The sequence below is a fragment of the Phyllostomus hastatus genome, unplaced genomic scaffold, assembly GCF_019186645.2.
Source record: "Phyllostomus hastatus isolate PE091 unplaced genomic scaffold, TTU_PhHast_1.1 phas_scaffold_21, whole genome shotgun sequence".
Lineage (NCBI taxonomy): Eukaryota > Metazoa > Chordata > Mammalia > Chiroptera > Phyllostomidae > Phyllostomus > Phyllostomus hastatus.
Window position 1 is genome coordinate 38,735,335 of NW_025334017.1, and position 17,274 is coordinate 38,752,608.

The 17,274-nt window shown below is 52.6% G+C and overlaps 1 protein-coding gene across 1 annotated transcript in view; it reads right to left on the minus strand.

Annotated features, from left to right (window-relative positions):
* Nucleotides 1-17,274, minus strand: part of ANXA13 (annexin A13) — a 46,654-nt gene that overhangs the window by 5,576 nt on the left and 23,804 nt on the right. Inside the window, exons 4-10 of the mRNA XM_045860706.1 lie at nucleotides 13,228-13,322; nucleotides 11,112-11,282; nucleotides 8,735-8,768; nucleotides 8,550-8,629; nucleotides 6,685-6,753; nucleotides 6,167-6,268; nucleotides 1,366-1,441 (exon numbers count right to left, since the gene is read on the minus strand). Of these exons, the coding sequence (XP_045716662.1) occupies nucleotides 1,366-1,441; nucleotides 6,167-6,268; nucleotides 6,685-6,753; nucleotides 8,550-8,629; nucleotides 8,735-8,768; nucleotides 11,112-11,282; nucleotides 13,228-13,322 (627 nt within the window). The remainder of the gene's footprint in view (nucleotides 1-1,365; nucleotides 1,442-6,166; nucleotides 6,269-6,684; nucleotides 6,754-8,549; nucleotides 8,630-8,734; nucleotides 8,769-11,111; nucleotides 11,283-13,227; nucleotides 13,323-17,274) is intronic.

Genomic DNA, 17,274 nt, shown 5'->3' on the forward strand with positions numbered 1-17,274 from the left:
GGAATCGTGTGTATCCGGCGTGGTCTTTAAGCCTCTTGCGAGCAGAAACTGGACCCGTTTACCTCTGATCTGCACACCCAGCACGGCCCCTGGCCCGGGCACGCACTAAGTACATGTAAAGGAATTGAATGGTTGTATTACCATTGATATTAAGAACGATGTCATTACCATTAGTAATTAATATTAACAAAGGTTAGCATTCCTGTTCTGACTGAATTCAGGTGTTCTCCTGACTCTCTGCGCTGTGAGCACAGGGAGGGTTTGGCGCCTCCCGGCTGGGCCAGGTGTAGGTCTCTCCGTTTACCTAAGACACTCATTCTCTACTCCCTGAGGGCTGTGGACCACGTGTCTTCATTCTGGGGGCGGGGGTAGGGCTCTGTACATCACAATAGAAGTCCTGCTAATTTGAATGCAAAATGCGGGTGTTTTTTTTTTTAAGTCAATTGCTGACATTGTTCAAAAAAGAAAAAAAGGAAAGGAAAGAGAAGGCCTGGCAGTTAGATGACATTTTTTAACTTCCAGGGCTGCTTTCTCGGTTCTTCCTCTCCTTCTGGGGGAGCACCTCTCTGTGTTGTGTGCCATCTGGGACGGCGCCACGGACAATGCCTTCGTTCCAGGGCTTGCGAAAACGGAAAAGGAGCCTGCGGGACACAGCCCCGTGCCCGCCCATCTCTCTGCTATTTCCTGCCCCTGGGCTACACCTGGAGAGAAGGTCCTGGTGCGTGCTTGGCACAGCCAGGTGCTGGTCTCCCTCCCATCACTCTCTAAACAGACCTCATTCATTCCAAATGTTGAGGGGAACCAAGTGGAAAAAGACACCCTCAAGCCATCAGGCATGTGCAGAAACTTGTTCATGACTCCAGAGCCTGGGTACTCTTGAGTGTCACAGGAGCTACATATGCTCCCTGAGACTGGACAGGCTGTTGACAGGTGCTCTCAGGGACCTGTAGTCTCAGTGGGACCATAGTGATTGCCAAGGTGTGTACCCCAGATGACCTCTTTAGGACAAAGCCCAAGTATTGCCTGCTGGCTGCTCACGACTGAGTTTCATCCCAGGAATTGTCCTCCAAGGAGGGAGCAGCCTTACCCAAGGTAGCAAATGCCTCTGGGTGGCAACCAGCCGGCTGCTTGACGTGGGGTGCAAAGACCTGGCCCCCTTGTGCACTTTGGGCATCAGGCATCAGGACTCCTTGGGGAGCAGCAAAGCCCCAGTTGCAACTGCATCGCATGCATTCTCTCCCTTGCCCCATGCTGCTGGGCCTGTTGTTCCCGAAACTGTTCTGTGAAAGCTTCCTGCACACAAACCTCCGTCTCTGTCTCCAGGCAGCCCAGCCTAAGCCAGGGACCCCCCGAGCTCCGCTTTACCGAGAGTTAGGTAGGCCTTCCGAAGGTCTCCCGACGTTTCCGCCTCAATGGCCTCTTCGATGTCTCTGCCGATGAGCTGGAGAGACAAAGTCCGGCCGTTAGTCCAGGTTTGGCTTTTGGTGCACTCGGGGTTCTTTCCCCACAAAAAGCACTAAACTTGTCCTGGCTGGTGTGGCTCGGTGGGTTGGGTGTCATCCTGCAAAGTGAATGTTGTGGGTTCGATTCCCAGCCAGGGCACATGCCTGGGTTGCAGATTTATTTCCCATAGGGGTTCATATAAGGGGCAATGGATCGATGTTTCTCTCTCACATCGATGTTTCTCTCCCTGTCTTTCTCCTTCATCTCCCCCTTGCTCTAAAAATAAATAAGTAAATCTTTTTTTTTTTAAAGCACTAAACTCTCCCAGATTTGGTCATGCAGCCTTAAGGGACTCCTGTCTGGCGTCCTAGCTTGCTGAAGGACTGAAGGTGGTTGCCCCCCCCCATTTGAGTGGGGGCTCTCACGGCCGAGGAGTTGGTCCAGATGTGACCCCCTAATGGACTTGAACTCAGTCATGACCACACCCTGAGCCTCAGTTTCTTCCTCTGTAAAGTTGGGGAATGGAAGAACAATGCACGTATGCTGTATCAACAATTCTTTTTTTTTTTAACTTAAAAAAAATTAAAAAAAAGATTTTATTCATCTATTCTTAGAGAGGGAAGGGAGGGAGAAAGAGAGAGAGAGAGAAACATCAGTGTGCGGTTGCTGGGGGCCGTGACCTGCAACCCAGGCATGTGGCCTGACTGGGAATCGAACCTGCGACACTTTGGTTCTCAGCCCGTGCTCAATCCACTGAGCTACGCCAGCCAGGACAACAATTCTTTATGTTTGTATATAATACTGAGTGTCCTGTGTGTTTTCAAAATTCTTTCTTTTTCTCATTTTCTAGGAGGCTGTGGTTGCCATCACCTTACCCACACCTTCCTTGTCATCTTTGTCCCAGGACTGGGGACTCTGTCTCCTACAGTTTGGGGGAAATAAGTAGAGTCTGTGAAGTTCATGGCAACAACCTGGTCTAATGTTTCTGATAGAGTGGGGCTGCGTGGGCTGGAAGCGGGGGTGCCGACCACATCAAAACGCCACTCGCCTCCCTTCTGGGGTGATTCCAGGCGATCCTGTATTCACTACCAGCCCTCACGTCACTCTGCACAGCATTACACGTTAGGTTTCCTTCCAAATATTTACAGAAGCTGAAGTTCAGAGTAAAGCATGACTACGCTCAGCGCAAGCGCTGCCTGGGCCACCCTCAGAACGAGCAAATAAAGAGAAAGGAGGACTTTTTGTCGGGTCTGGGAGATGCGTCTGAGCCTCAGAAATGCTGAGACATCTTCCTTAGAAATTATCTTTAGAGGCTATGACACGACTGTGGTTCCACAAATGACTGGCGCCCTGGCGGACGCGCCAGTGGAGGTTGTGTAGTTTCTTCTGAAGGCGAAGGTAAACAAGATGTTCTTTGTGGTGCAAGCACAATAGATGGGGGCGGGGGGCGGGCGGAGGGCCCAGATCTCACGAAGCCCCGTCGCTTGATCTCATCACGGTTGCACATGCAGGGGTCTGGGGTGGGTAATGGGTGGTCAGAAGCAGACTGGGTTGGGGGGCGTTCAGTCCTGTGCTTTCCTTAGCTGTTCCCGGCCTCTTGGGGGTTTGACATGGGAGCCGGTATTTCAGAAGGGGCTGGTTTCACTCTCCCATAAACAGGGTTCTGGCTCTGTAGACTGAGATGGCATTTCAAGAGAACATTGTATTCATTTAGGTCTGTGTTTACTAAAAAAAAAATCCTTGCATTAAAACACTGTCTGTTTCTATGGTTAAGACTGGGCCGGACAGTGCTTTGCGACTTTCTGCCACAGTTTAGCCTACACGGCAGACAGAGGCAGAGAGGCAGAGCTGCTCCGGAGAGGCAGTGGACGGGCCCCTTATGCTGGCCGTGGCAGCAATGCCAGGCTTCTGCCCTGTCCGGGCCTCTCCTTTGCACAACTCCAGGGGGCACTGTGCACACAACACAATGAGAAGCCATGGCTCTCTCTTCTCTACCTACCTCCTGCCCCACCCCCCTCCAGGTAGGCACCTCCTGCCCGGTAAGGAGGGACCCTGGGAAGGCACCTCCAGGGGCTCCAGGGAACACAAATGAAAATCAGTGGATTGGCTCCAGGTAACTGTGGCCCTCCTTTGTAAACGGCACGCTTGTCACCTCCTGGAACACCTAATTCTCAGGAGGCTCTTGGACACACCCAGGCTTTCTGATCTCGGCACAGAAAGCACATGTCTGGGGTGAGTATCAGACAAGCCTCAAAGGATCCTAGTTAACCAGGGAGGGAGAAGGACAGGGGAGTAAAACCCTTTCCCCCCAGTCAACGGTGTGCCCACAGCACAGCCCTGTGCACTGGCTTCGGCTGCAGCAGCCGGAGGGCTGAAGGCTCTGGAGCGGGCGCAGGAGCACTTGGAGGGGAGCCGAGCAACGGGGAGGGCACGGCGGGGAGGCAGGAGCCTGGGTGTGGGTGTGTGCACCTGCAGTTTGTAACGAGCCCTGTTTGGGGAGCTCGCTTTGGCTCCGTAACTAGATATACCTTTCCTGTTTGGTAGCCTTGGGGGCATGATGCCGCTCAGTTGGGGAGTCTCTGTGGCTTGGGCTGGGATTTCTGAGAGCATCTGTACTTCAGACGCAGTCTTAGAGGGCAGGCAAAGGACAAAAGCCCGAGGTTTTTTTTGCCAGAAATTACAACTCACCTGTACACCAGGGTAACCTAGGCCACATCATGTGCTCCAGGGATCGGACGCGAGCACCCACTGCGTGCCAGAGACAAAGTGCTCTGCTTCCGTTCGTTCATTCAACGGTGACGAGCCCAGGGAAGCGGGAACCATGACTGTCCCTATTTTATGGTTGAGGAGCCTGAGGCATAGAACCCTTAGTAACTTGCTCGAGGTCATACAGCTCGTAGCATAGAGCAGACTTTTTAACCTCCAACCTGCATCCGGAAACTTGTCAAAACACAGACCATCGGTCCCCCGACCCCGGAGAATCTGACTCAGTAGGTCCGAAGTGGAGAATGAGAATTCTCATTTTTATCCTGTCCTCAAGCGATTTTGATGCTGCCGTTTCAGGACTCATCTTGAGAATGATAGGTCCCAGGGGTGTCCAACCTGCAGCCCACAGGCTGCATGCGGCCCAGGGTGGCTATGAATGTGGCCCAACGTAAAATCCTAAGTTTACTCAAGTCCTTTGTTTTTGCTCCTCAGCTTTCATCAGCGTTTGTGTAGTCATGTGCGGCCCAAGACTGCTCTCCTTCCTCCAGTGTGGCCCAGAGACGCCCAGAGGCTGGACACCCCCGGCTCAGGTGGTCGGCTGTTCCCACGCACAGACACACGCTCACACGCTCACGTGCGTGTTTTTAGAGCCAGCAGTACAGCCACCCTCAGAACCTCCCCCCGCAGCCCCTGGAAGGTCTAGGTCATGGAGAAGTTTTTCAGCTCCGTCCGCACAGCTCCAGGCACAGAGGCCCCGGGCGGGCGGTGCAGGGTCGGCCGCCTTTGATCAGGACTCTGGGCACGGTTTGAAAGCAGGGGGCCTCCAAGGCTGCTATATACAGTGATGATAACATTCCAAAGCCTTATTGTCTTTTCATCTGCTGGCAGCCCATAGGAAACGCTGTTTTGAGTGAGGAGCGGCCAACTCCAGCCGAGGTGGGAGCTCGGGCTGGGGAATCTTGGAGTTCTGCTCCACTCTCTGCTACCGACTTGCTGTGTGGTCCTGATAAGTTACAGATGGCTCCTCGCTCACAACAGACGCTCTTTGTCCGGCAGTTGCGGGTAACAATGGCTGTTCAGCCTGCATTATAGTGACGGCATTGTTGCAAAATTGAAATGAGATACAGGGCACAGAACGGCTTTGAATGTTAAAGGCCCTCTCCCCATATAAAACAGAGACCCAGAAAATAAAAAAAAAATTAAAAAATCTGATACTCCCCGAAAGGCTTCTTGTACTGAAAGGCTGATTTTCAGGGAAGGACTTACCATTAAGTGAGTGCCTTGAAATAGCTGACTCACCTTGTGGGCTTAAAATTATCATTAGATTTTTTAAAAATGATTGTATAAAAGTAATTTATACACTTCTTTTCAGGAGCGTGTCTTCTGAGGCATGTCACGCCCGTCTGGGGTGTGGTGAGCACTGTGCGTTAGAATGACGACAACGGCAAACTGTTCATGCGCTCCCCACGAGCCGGGGACGGTCCCGAGCCTTTCCGTTGGTCTCCTTTAGCTGCTAAAATCACCCTCCGAGGATGTAACAGTGGAGATCGTGGCTCCCGTTTCACAGGAGAGGATGGAGAGGTTAGGTCGCTGGCCAGTGGTAGCACCAGGAGGCTTCGACTCTAGGGCTTTGCTCCTGAACTTGACACCTGTCTGCTGCTTTCTTAGCCTCTGTTCCCAAGCAGTGTTTCCCAGCCTGGGTCCTGCACTTGCAGCTGAGTGGTTCTTCGTCGTGGGGACTCTCCTGTGTATTGTAAGGGGTTTAGCAGCGTCCTGGCCTCGACCCACTAGATGCCAACAGCACACAGTGTGACAACTCCAAACGTTTCCAGACATTATCAAATATCCCTTGGGGGGGGGTGCAAAATGACCCCTGACTGAGAACCACAGTTGTAAAATAACACCCCCCCCCCCACCCTGCCACCGGTTCCATGTCCCAGATGGTGGCTTCTTGTGGAAACAACTGGGGACTCCGTCCCGGCGCGAACACCTCGCCCTGGTACTCGCGAGTACTCACCATCTGGTAGGCTTCGAAGGTGGCTCGTAACTGCCTGTAGCTCCTCCGGGCCAGGACTTCGTTGAAGGCAAGTTCATCGGTGCCCCAGCGGCCTTCCCCTGCCTTGCGGGTCAAGTACAGACATTTTGTAAAAGCCTTTTGTAAAAAAAGACTGAATAAACAGTGCTGGGGCCAGGCCTCACGTACAGGAAATGATAAAATATACATTGAACAGAAGCTGAATGGAGGGACTGAACACTTGAAACGTCTAACCCCCTGAGTCCACTTCACACAGTGATCTACATTATTTGTGCCCTGCTCAAGTACAAGCTGGGTCTGAGGCGGGTGACCCCAGAGGATAAAAATAGGAATAATTCTTTCAGGTTCATGGAGACAGGATGCACATGAGAAAGGCTGTGAAGATCGTACGTGTGTCCCGAGGAACTCCCATTTGCAGGTACTGAAGACACGCTTGTTGAAAGTACCGCTGATAAATATTTAAAGAGATGTCGCCGGGACTGGCACGTCTGCACACTTACATCATACAGATCTTTGGCATCCTGACCAGCGAGCTCTTTGTCCACATTATCTCCTTCATCACGATTAGCCTAGAAAAATTGACACATTGTTATGAACTTGAGTTCCTGCCTGACCACAGAAAACAAACAAAAAACAAAACAAAAGGGAAGTGCGGGGAAAGCCCGATGATTTCAGACGGGTGGCAGGAGGAAGATCCGCCCAGCAAAGTGCTGCTCTTTGCTGCCATCTTCTGGGCACAGCTGGTAAACACAGTAGTTCCGTAACAACGCTTTTCCTTTTTTGTAGACTATCAGGTCACTCACAAAAACCACTGACCTCTTAAACGGGCTGAAAGGAACCTCGCAATGGCCCCTAGAGTCAGCCCAGTGGAAAGCTAATAGTCTTCCTTCCAAAATATCAAATTTCAGCTCTTGGGGTCCCAGTCCTGAAGAAACCTGAATGTTGGTCCCTGGAGGTCTCGAAGTGTAACCTGACCCCTTTGTGGCGGGGAGACTTCTAAGATGTCCCCAGTGGCCCACACCCTTGGACAGTCACTTTCCCTTGAGTGTGGGCAAGACGTGTGACCATCATGAGATGTCACTCCTGTGATTACGTTGTGTTAACAGGCAAAGGGGATTGTGCAGATGTGATTAAGACCCCCAATCAGTTGGCTTCATCGAAATGGATATTATCCTGGAGGGTCTGACCCAGGCGGGTGAGGTTGTCCTGGAGGGTCTGGCCCAGGCAGGTGAGGTTACCCTGGAGGGTCTGACCCAGGCAGGTGAGGTTACCCCAGAGGGTCTGGCCCAGGCAGGTTCTTATCAGTCAGAGATGGAAGACATCAGAGAGATGAGTGCCTGCTGGCCTGGAAGACACCAACTGATACTTTGAACTGTCTATGGGGCACATGGCAGGGACTGCAGACAGCCTCCAGGAGCTGATAGGGGTCTCTGGTTGACAGCTAGCAAGAGGGCAGGGACAGCAGTCATAACAACCACAAGGAACTGAAACCTGCCAACCGCCAGTGAACTTGGAAGAGGACGCAGGACCTCAGATGAAACGGTGGCCCTGGCTGACGACTTGATTCCAGCCTGGGGAGACCCCGAGCAAAGGACTCAGCCAGCCTGTGACCGACTCCCGGCCGACAGAAACTGTGAGAGCATAGATCTGTGTTGTTTTGAGTTGCTAAGTTTGTGGCAATTTGTCGTGCAGCGGGAGAACCCATATGCTTCCCACTACAGTTGAAGGCTACTCTGTGTGTTCTCTGCCGTCAGTCCAATCACGCCGAGAGGAAAGGAACAGAAGAAATGCACGAAGCTAGTGAGACGGATGTGTCAGCAGGAAGCACAGATGCCGTGCAGCCGGAGGCGCAGGAGCCGTGTCCTTGCAGGGCCGATTCTGAAAGCCCCCCTTTCCTGGCCGAGCTCCCTGCAGTGGTTCTTACAGGCTGAGACTTGGGGTGAACCCTGGAAGTGATCGCAGAGTCGTGTCAGGGAAAGGGCCCTGCCTGGGGTCAGAGGGTCTGGTTCTGGATCTGGCTCCCGGGCTGCGTCTCACCCTGTGCAGACCCAGGCAGGTTGCTCATCCTCTCCAGGCTGGCGTTTCCTCCCTGGCAAAACGAGGCGGGGATGCCCAAGGAGGTCGCTCATTAACAAAAAAGGATTGTAAACTACAAGGGACTGGACAAATTTGTCTTGTGGGAGAAATCCCAGCTGAGTGATTTCACAATAGCTGACCTGACGGAGCCCGGGTCGGTGATCCCTGGGTAACGTTTTTAACCAGAGAAGGGAATGTGTGCCATGGACGTGGCCTTTCTCATCACGGCACCGTGCTGCCGAGGGCTATCCCCAAGGTCATAAAGCTCACGAGACCTCTTCCCTCTTACCTGCAGCAGGGACACCAGAATTCTTTTTAGATTTCCGCTGGTATCGTCTTTGACATCTGATTCCAGGCTCCGGTCAAATACTTTCGAAGGAGAAACGAGGAGGGGAGGGAGCAGAGGGTTTAGTCTCACAAGGGCTTTCTGAAAGGGACTTTCTTTATCTGAAGTCAGAACAAAAGGTTACTTACACCTTTGGTAGGCCTCCTTCATGGCGATGATTTCCTAGAAAAGGTAATAAAATCCACAGGCCAAGGTAGGTTAATCGATAAGATACAGAGAGACACACAAAGAGACGAGTCTGGGGCCTGTCTCTGGACACGGGACGCTTCCAAAGAGGGCTGTTCCAGGGGTTGGGGCGCAGGCCTGGAGCAGGTCCCCCAGAGGTGTGAGGGGCCCCGTCTGTGCGAACATCTCGGACCACACAGGTGAGGTGTATGGGCTTCTCCTCTGTCGCAGATGCAGATGTGACCGCTAACACCCGCTTTCATGACCTCCTCACCGCCTTTTACTGCCAACCCCTACCGGGTGGCCAGTGTCAGAAGTTCAGGGCATATCCTTGCAAATATCTCTGTTTGTATTTGTACACCTGTATGTGCTACTGAAAACATGTGGAGTCACTCTGTGTTTGTGTTTAAAAACAGGAAAATTGAACATACTGGGCTTTGACTTATCTTTTCACTGCGTAGTATATCTTGGAGATCCAGCTATGCTTATACATAGTTAGTTACCTAGTGTCTTTTAAATTGGATACAACATGTTCCATCCTACCATGAAGCACAGTTTGTTTAGCCAGCCTCCAATTGATGGGCACTTAAGCTGTTTCTAATTTTTCTCTACTTCAGACAAGGCTTGATTCAGTAAATGGTTTGTTGCGTGCATGTCCTGGGAATAGTCACTTTGTATGTCAATGACTGGTGTGCCAGGCGGTTCCAGCTCCACGCGGGAGCTGCCTCAGTTTACACTGGAACCAGCAGTGTGTGACAGCAGGCATTTCCCCGCAGTGTCACCTGCGGGCTGTTTAAAATGAAAGTCAGCATGCAGGGTGGGAGGAGGTAGGGTGGGAGGAGGTGGGGTGGACAACAGAGGTGAGAAGCCTAGCTCCTGTGCTTTGGAGGGTGGGAGGAAAGGTGGCGGGGGGTGGGGGGGGGGGGCACCGAGTGCCCACCTGTGTCTACTCAGCTCCTTCCCCTTTCTCCTCCTTCCACCCCACTACCAAGATCTGCCTGAACCCGGGCCTGTGCTCTCTCTGCTTTTCCTCTCTCTGTGTCAGGTCTACTTGATTGAAAACAAAGGGCTCTGCTTGCTATTTGAGACCAGGGTCCGAAAGAAACCACAGTGAGACAGCAGAAGGCCAGGTAGGATTAGAACAATAACGATGAAATGAACCTTCTTGCCAAGGCGGGCTGCTGATGGCCCTGATCTTGGACGCCGCTTCCTGGGGACTGTGGTGCTTCTGGGAAGGGTGGGACGCTGAGTGGGGAAAGTTGTGCGACTGTTGGACTGAACTGATGCCACCGCCTGTTGCTGACCCTCCTCTAAGGCACAGCCCTAAACGGCAACTCCCTGAGATGGAGGCTGTTACTATCTTGTCGGGGGTAAAGTGGTGCAGGCAAGCTCCGGAAGGAGGTGGACAGATACAGCTCGGAGCAGAGCAGCGTTTCGGGAAATGCGGTTGGGTGGCACAGGCTGAGCAGAAGCACCCAGCCCGGGGGCGTCGGCCGGGAAGGCTTCCCTCGAGGCTCAGGGGCCAAGCGCTGCTGCTTCCTGCTCCAGCCTCCGCTTCCGTGTCCTACCTGGAGGCCTGGAGTGTGTTGGGGTTTCCTGGCATTTTTCTGGCTGGGCCTCCCACATTCTACTGTGATAGGTGGTTGTGGGAGAGGGAGGGGGAGCCCCAGATAATGATTCACAGACTCTCTTTACTGTTGGTGAATTCCTTGGCCCTTGCGGCTTCTGGAACCAATGATGGGTGGGCTTCCACCGGGGCCTTAGCAAATGCATGCTCTCTTCAGGGACTGAATGTGGCCTGCGCCCCAGGGACCAGGGGAAAGGTCTGCAGGGAGAAGAACACGGAAACCTCCGGAGAGGTGCTGGCTGCCACGGGGTCCCCTGCATCACCCGCCTCCCTGCCTCCACACAGTCTGTTTGGTACCCCACGCTAGATGAGAGCCACGGGTGAGGGGCTGCCCACACACGCTTGGGCTGCTTAGCGCCGTACTCATTTCAGGAGGCCAGCAGAGTCAGGCTGGCGGGGGAAAGTAGAATCTCGTCTGCTGCATAGAAAACTGCATCCATTTAGAAAAACAAAGGCTGCATTGGTGCAGCTGTTCTGGAAGGATCTATTACGTCAAGCCAGTGGCAGTAACCCCAAGATTGACAGCCAGAGGACTGGAAGAGGCTTCTGCCCTGCATGGGCCAAAGTGGACACATTTCTGCCCAGAAGCTTGCTCAGCCCCTGGGAGGAGTGCCAGGTGTAGTTTCCCTTCTGGCTGCTGCTGCAGCAGCCACCTCTAAGGGGTATATGGACGCTCTGCTGGGGCGGGGTCCGAGGAATTGGCTGGGGCTGACCTGATTGGTTCTCGTGCACAGGATCTCGATGAGCACCGCCTCGTCCGTGCCCAGACCCTTCATGGCCTTCCGCAGCTGCCGGGCATCGTACTCGCTGGGGCGGTCCAGAAGGGCCAAGGCGGCCTTGCTGAAATCCCCACTCAGCTCACTCTTGAGCACCTCCTCCAGCTCCTGCAGGACGACATCGAAAGCCCTGACTGGGAATGGCCCAGGAGGAGAGGGGCAGGTGTCTGCTGTCCCCACTGTGTGGCCTCAGGGTCGACGAGACCCTGCCATGGACACACATGTGTACGTAAAGGGAAAATGACACACTATTGTTAAGGTTCGGTACTGTCCACAGTTTCAGGCATCCTTGGGGGTCTTGGAACCTGTCTTCTCCCGCTAAGGGGGTCCCACTCTACATAAAACTGCAGAGAAAAGAAATCCAGCTGCCTACGCTTACAGGCCACAGGCATGAACACAAACCCTGTGTGTTTACATTCTGTTTGAACAGAGAAGCCAGCTCAAAGGATACTTCAGCTCTAATCCTGGATTTTTCTGCTAACCAGCTGCGTCCCCTGGGGGTGGGGATTCTCCCCGGAGCTCCGTTGGCCCGGGGACTTCGACGTCTTCGCCTCTAACGTCTTCTAGCCTCAGGCTGCTGTGACTGCAGATCACCTGTCCGGCAGTCTCTGCTGTCTGGAACAGCGGAGAACTGGAAAGCGAGCGTGCGATTGACAGGCGCCGGCATTGTGAAGCTTTGCGCTGGGCGTGCCTGCTTTATTTGTGACATGGCCCCGAGGCCCGCACCTCCAACCCATCGGTTCCTGTCTCACGGCCGATGGAAGGAGCCTGTGTCTGACCGTCCACGTCGCCACAGCAGAAACAGGGGCTGCCGCGGTTGGCTAGGCGACGCTGGCACGGTGGAGGGCCAACGCCGTCCTGATCCGTTACACACGGCCGCACTGAAGACTCACTCATTGCCCTCTGGGTCCTCAGTGAGTGACGCTGTCAAGCCTGATTGCGAGGGGAGACGCAGAAAGACCGCAGAAGCACCGCCGCCTGGCCCACGCGGTGTGCGAATAAGTAGCTCGTCTCCCGGCGGTGGGTTCTCCAAGAGGGATCACGGGCCCCCGAGCTCCGGAGCCCTGGTCCTTTTTCTTTCCCGTGTGCGATTTTGCACGAGCCCAGTAAACGGGTGAGCTCCGCTCTTCCTCTGTGAGAGACGGAAACTTTCGGACTCGGCACAGCTCCCCTTGCTGGACTGGGCTGGCTGTACCCTGCTGGGGTCTCCCGGCAGCTTGAGAAAGGGAGGTGGATTATCTTTCGTTCTCTGTGTGAGGAGGCCCAGGCCTGCAGGGAGCATTGCCCGCCCAAGGTCAAAGTCAGAAAAATCCATCCATACCTCCACGTCCATTTATACATAGAGTGGTTGAAACTGTCAAGCTTTCATAGACATGGGTTAGGGTACACTCTAATAATTAGCATTCAGTTTGCACACTAATCTTTCTAATGACGTTAAGAAAAGGTTAAATTGTGTTCATTATAGAGTAATAACAAAATAAAGCCTGATGTATTCTTAAAGATTTGTATACATAACATCGTCAGCCAAAAAAAAATGAAAGAAAAAACGTAAAGTAATAAGGTAATGCTTAATGAAATAAAGTGTTTTTTTTTTTAGTTTTCTGTAACCCTCACTTATGAAGGAGGCATCATTCTTGAAGACAGCTGAAAGAAATGAAGAATTCTTATATAAAGACCCACTTGTGAAAACTGATTTTCAAACCACTAGCCTATCTGTAAGTTAGTATGTGGAATTAGTCCAAGAGAGCGGGGGAGGGGGGGAAATGAGAGAGGGATTAATATTAAAATAGAGCCAATTTTAAAAAATGAGTTAAAGAATACTGACTTTACAGGCCATTGAGTTAACAAGGCAGTTTCAGTTTTCTAAAGTCAAAGTTTTCAATAATTATTTCACTTTTTCCTCTCGGGTGAACTCCTAAGGCTGTACAGCTGCTCCCCAGTGCCCGGGGCATATAGAAGAAGCAGAGACTGTCAAGGCCAAGGCTGTGTTAGAAGAAGCAGAGACTGTCAAGGCCAAGGCTGCGTGCATGCACGTGAGGACCCTTGGAATCACCTTGCCATACGTGGTCTTGTACTTTTGCTTTATCTGTTGCCTCTCATTTGATGTCCTGCTTGACAAGACGTCAATGATGGTCGCTTCATCGGTCCCTACAGGGTGGGAGAAAGAAACAAAGCAATAGTGAACAAGAAACGAGACGGAGATTCATTTTCGTCAAGTCTGAGGAGGCAGCATGGCCGTCAGAGGCCGAGGTGGAACCTCAGGGGACCCTTTAGCTTTCGTGTCTGGTGGAGAACTGTCTTTGTTCCACTCACTTGAGAAATATCCATGGGAGCCTTACACTGCCAGGCGTGGTGGTGGTAAGAGGCAGAAGTACGGCCTATTGCTTCATTTCAATCCTAGGTCTATACTCAAGAGAAATGACAACAAATGTCCAAACAAAACGTGTACCTGAATGTTCACTGCAGCATCATTCATAGTAGCCCAAAGGTGAGAACAACCTGAATGTCCGTCAGTGGACCAATGGATAAACAAAGTGTGGTATACTGATACAGTGGAATACTATTAGGCCAGAAAAGGGGATGAAGTACCAATCCCCGCTACAATATGAGTGAACCTTGGAAACATGCGCAGTGAATGAAGCCAATCACAGGAGACTGCGTGTTCAAAGCTTCCATCCACATGAGAGCCCAGAACAGGGAGATCTATGGAGACAGCACTCAGGCTTGCGGCTGAGGTGGGGAGCGTGGGGGGCTGGGAGCTGAAGAGCGGGACGTTTCTTTCCGAGGTGGTGAAAATGGTCTACGTTGACCATGGTGACCGACTGTTCACTTAGTCTTAAGGATTAGTTCCACCTCTGCAGTTCTGGGAAGATGTAGCTGTTTGATTTCACCCAGGACACAGAGCATTCCAGGATGAGCTCACTTGTAAAAACAGTTGGGGTTAGTTGCCTGCCTCTTTCTGGTTCGGTTCCAGCACTGTTATTTATGTTGTCGCTCTCGTTTCCTCCCACAGTGTCACCTACGTAATGTGTATCCAGTTACTTCCTCTGTGACATTGTTTTTTTTTAACTTCTGAGTGCCAGAAATCTCACCTCAAAAGGGATTTCCTTTTCTTGTAAAAATCCTTTGACTCTGCCCCTTTCTGTCCACGTGTGTGGGTCTTGCCCAGGTCGAGGGCCCCCGTGTCGCAGGCTTGGACCCTGACTGTTGTCACCCCTGGAAGGGGCCTTCCTGCCTCCCAGATGGCCCGTTCCCCGTATTGTGGCCAACAGGAATTGGGCCCGTCCCTGGCCTCCTCTCTTCCCTTACCCCGCATCCGGTTCGTTACCACCAAGACCTCCCTGTTTCACCTCTCGGGACCACCCGTTTCTCTCCATCCTCACCTCTGTCACGTCGCTCAGCGGAACTAATGATACCCACGTGGGTTTCCCGCCTTCCTCTCACCCTTTCTGATCTGTGTTCACTGACCCCAGGGTGACCTTTCTGATGAGCAGACCAGGCTGCTCACTCCTCTGCGTCAAGCCGTTTAGAATAGGCCCCTTTGAATCCAGAACAAGGTCTCACCTCTTTGGTGGGGCATATGATGAAGCCTTTCGGATTAGTTCCTACCCGCCTCTCATTGCTGTCCCTCCCCACTTACCCACCCCCAGGCCTCCATTCCATCAATTCTATACATCACTTGTAGCTCCTAGAACACTTCCTGTTTTAAAAAATTTATTTATTTACTTATTTTTAGAGAGAGGGGAAGGAGAGGAGAGAGACATCCATCGGTTGCCTCTTGCACGCCCCCAGTTGGGGACCCGGCCCACAACCCAGCCACGTGCCCTGACTGGGAATTGAACTGGGTTCCTTTCTGTTCGCTGGACGATGCCCAAGCCACTGAACCACAGTAGGCAGGGCTAGAACACTTTCCTTCTTGCCTCTGAGTCTCTGCACAGGCTGTTCCCTCTGCCTGGAACATCTTTGCCTTTGACCATGAGGCAGGTTCACTCCTCCTCCTCCTTCGGTACTCCGCTCACTGGCTCACGGGGCCTGCTCTCCGTCTCCGCCCCGTCTCTGCCGTGCCACACTGCAAGTTCCGTGGGAGCAGGGGCTTCTGCTCGCTGCCGCACTCCCAGAGAAGGCCCCCAGTATTTGTCAGATGGCTTGCTGAATGAATGAATGTTCCAGTGCATGCATATATGAATGAATGAACGAATGGGGAAGTTCGCACTGCTTTAGGACTGAACCTTGCCTCTGCATTGGTGTAGGCTGCATGTGCTACTCTGGCGGGCTGTATGTAGCATGGACCGATAGGAAGCCCTCTATGCTGATGCCATAGTCAACCCATATCTGGATAATTCAGGAAAATTGGGTTAAAGTGTAAAAGTAATGTCTTTTAGACGTTCCTTCCTGGAATGCTTTAAATAGAGAGACCAGAGAGCGTGGCAGACCTGGGATGGCTCAGCAACAACCTGGAGGAGTGGGGAGGCATGGGAATGACTAGATTCTTCTGAAGTCCTTTGAGTATGGGTCTCAGATTCATCCTGGGAGTGATTCCCAGTACCCGCCAGGAAGCGATTTACTGAATGGTGACCTCATCTTACATTTCACAATATGTGTGTCATATAAGCAGTCTGGGCTGCCCAACAGCTTCCTGTAAACATTTACAATGATTTGAGGCACCAGGGCCAGTCCCCAGTGGTTCTGGGAAAGACTTTTTAAAATATGAGACACGAAGGAACCTCAGCCCTGACTGTGCATCGGACACTGTCGAGTAATTACACAGCAGAGGTCAGGACGGGGTGATTGTCAGCCTCGGGAGGGCTGGAGGGCCTCCTGGCTTTTGCTTTCCCAGCAATTTTCTGGGAAGATACCAAGCTGAGGTCCAGCAGGATGAAGGTCCCTGGGGTTGAAGTGCCCTCCACTTCACACCAGGGGCCCACGTGCCAGAGGAGCGAGCCCCGCAGTGAACCAGGGGCAGGGGCTCAGCTTTCCCGCAGATGCCAAAGGCCCACCGCAGCCTTCCTGGCTGAGCCTGGGGGCTGCAGCCCCATCGTTGGTGCCTGAGGGACAGTCTCTTCCGTTAACACCACTGGGCTTTCCAGTCCTGCAGTTTCTCCTTTGGAAATGGAGATGCAGGGAAGGAAGATGAAGTAATGAATGGAGGAGAATTTCTCCTGCCTGGGTGGGTCATTGTTTTCCACGTGCTCACTGCATGAGGTTCCTGAGGTTGTATTAACTTCCACACACTCAGGGACTTAAAGCAACAGCCACGGAGTCCCTCACGGTTCTGAGGCTGGCAGTCAGAAATCCTGGTGGTGGCAGGACCACACTGGCTCCAGAGGCTCTGGAGGCTGCTGGCGATCCTTAGTGGTCCTTGGTTTGTGTCTGTATCACTTCAGTTGTTACCATGGGTGGTTAACTAGTTATTAATGAGGGAAGGAGAGCAAATGGAATTAGATGTTGAGCTTAATAACCCGGGGAGCATGTGCCTGTTTGCTTCACCAGGAAGCTACAGCGTCACTCCCCAGGGGATCACAGCCTTGCTCTGCCAAGGGGATTAACGCTCCTCCCTTTCTCACCCTGGTACCAGATTCTGGGGGTAGGGCGAGGGGCCCTGGACTGGGGGAGGTAGGCACGTGCACAATGGAAGTCAAATGGCACAGGGGGAGGTGCTTGACCATAGAGGCCTGCCAGTCTAGCCTGGAAACCAATGGATTGGCTGGGGAGTGGACCCATCAAAAAACCCATGAAAGCTTGGGAAGTTGATTGGTTCTTTTGGAAAAGCACCAAGTACTTCCCAAACCCAAGGTAATACAATCTCAGAGAGGGAAAGGAGTGCTCTCTCCCTCTCTCTCTCTCTCCCTCTCTCTCTCTCCCTCTCTCTCTCTCTCTCTCTCTCTGGAATCCTCGTTCACCCATGCATTCGCGTGGGGGTACACGACTATGTGAGTCTAGCAGCCGCCAGGCCTGCAACACATGGCATGGACTCTGAAGGACTAAGAGCCTCAATATGAAGCAGAAACTTTGGACACTGGCCTTTGCTGTGGCCTTGCTGAAGGCAAGGTTGGACTTTTTCTGTGGCGGGATGGAGAAAAATGGGAAATTGGAAACCCAG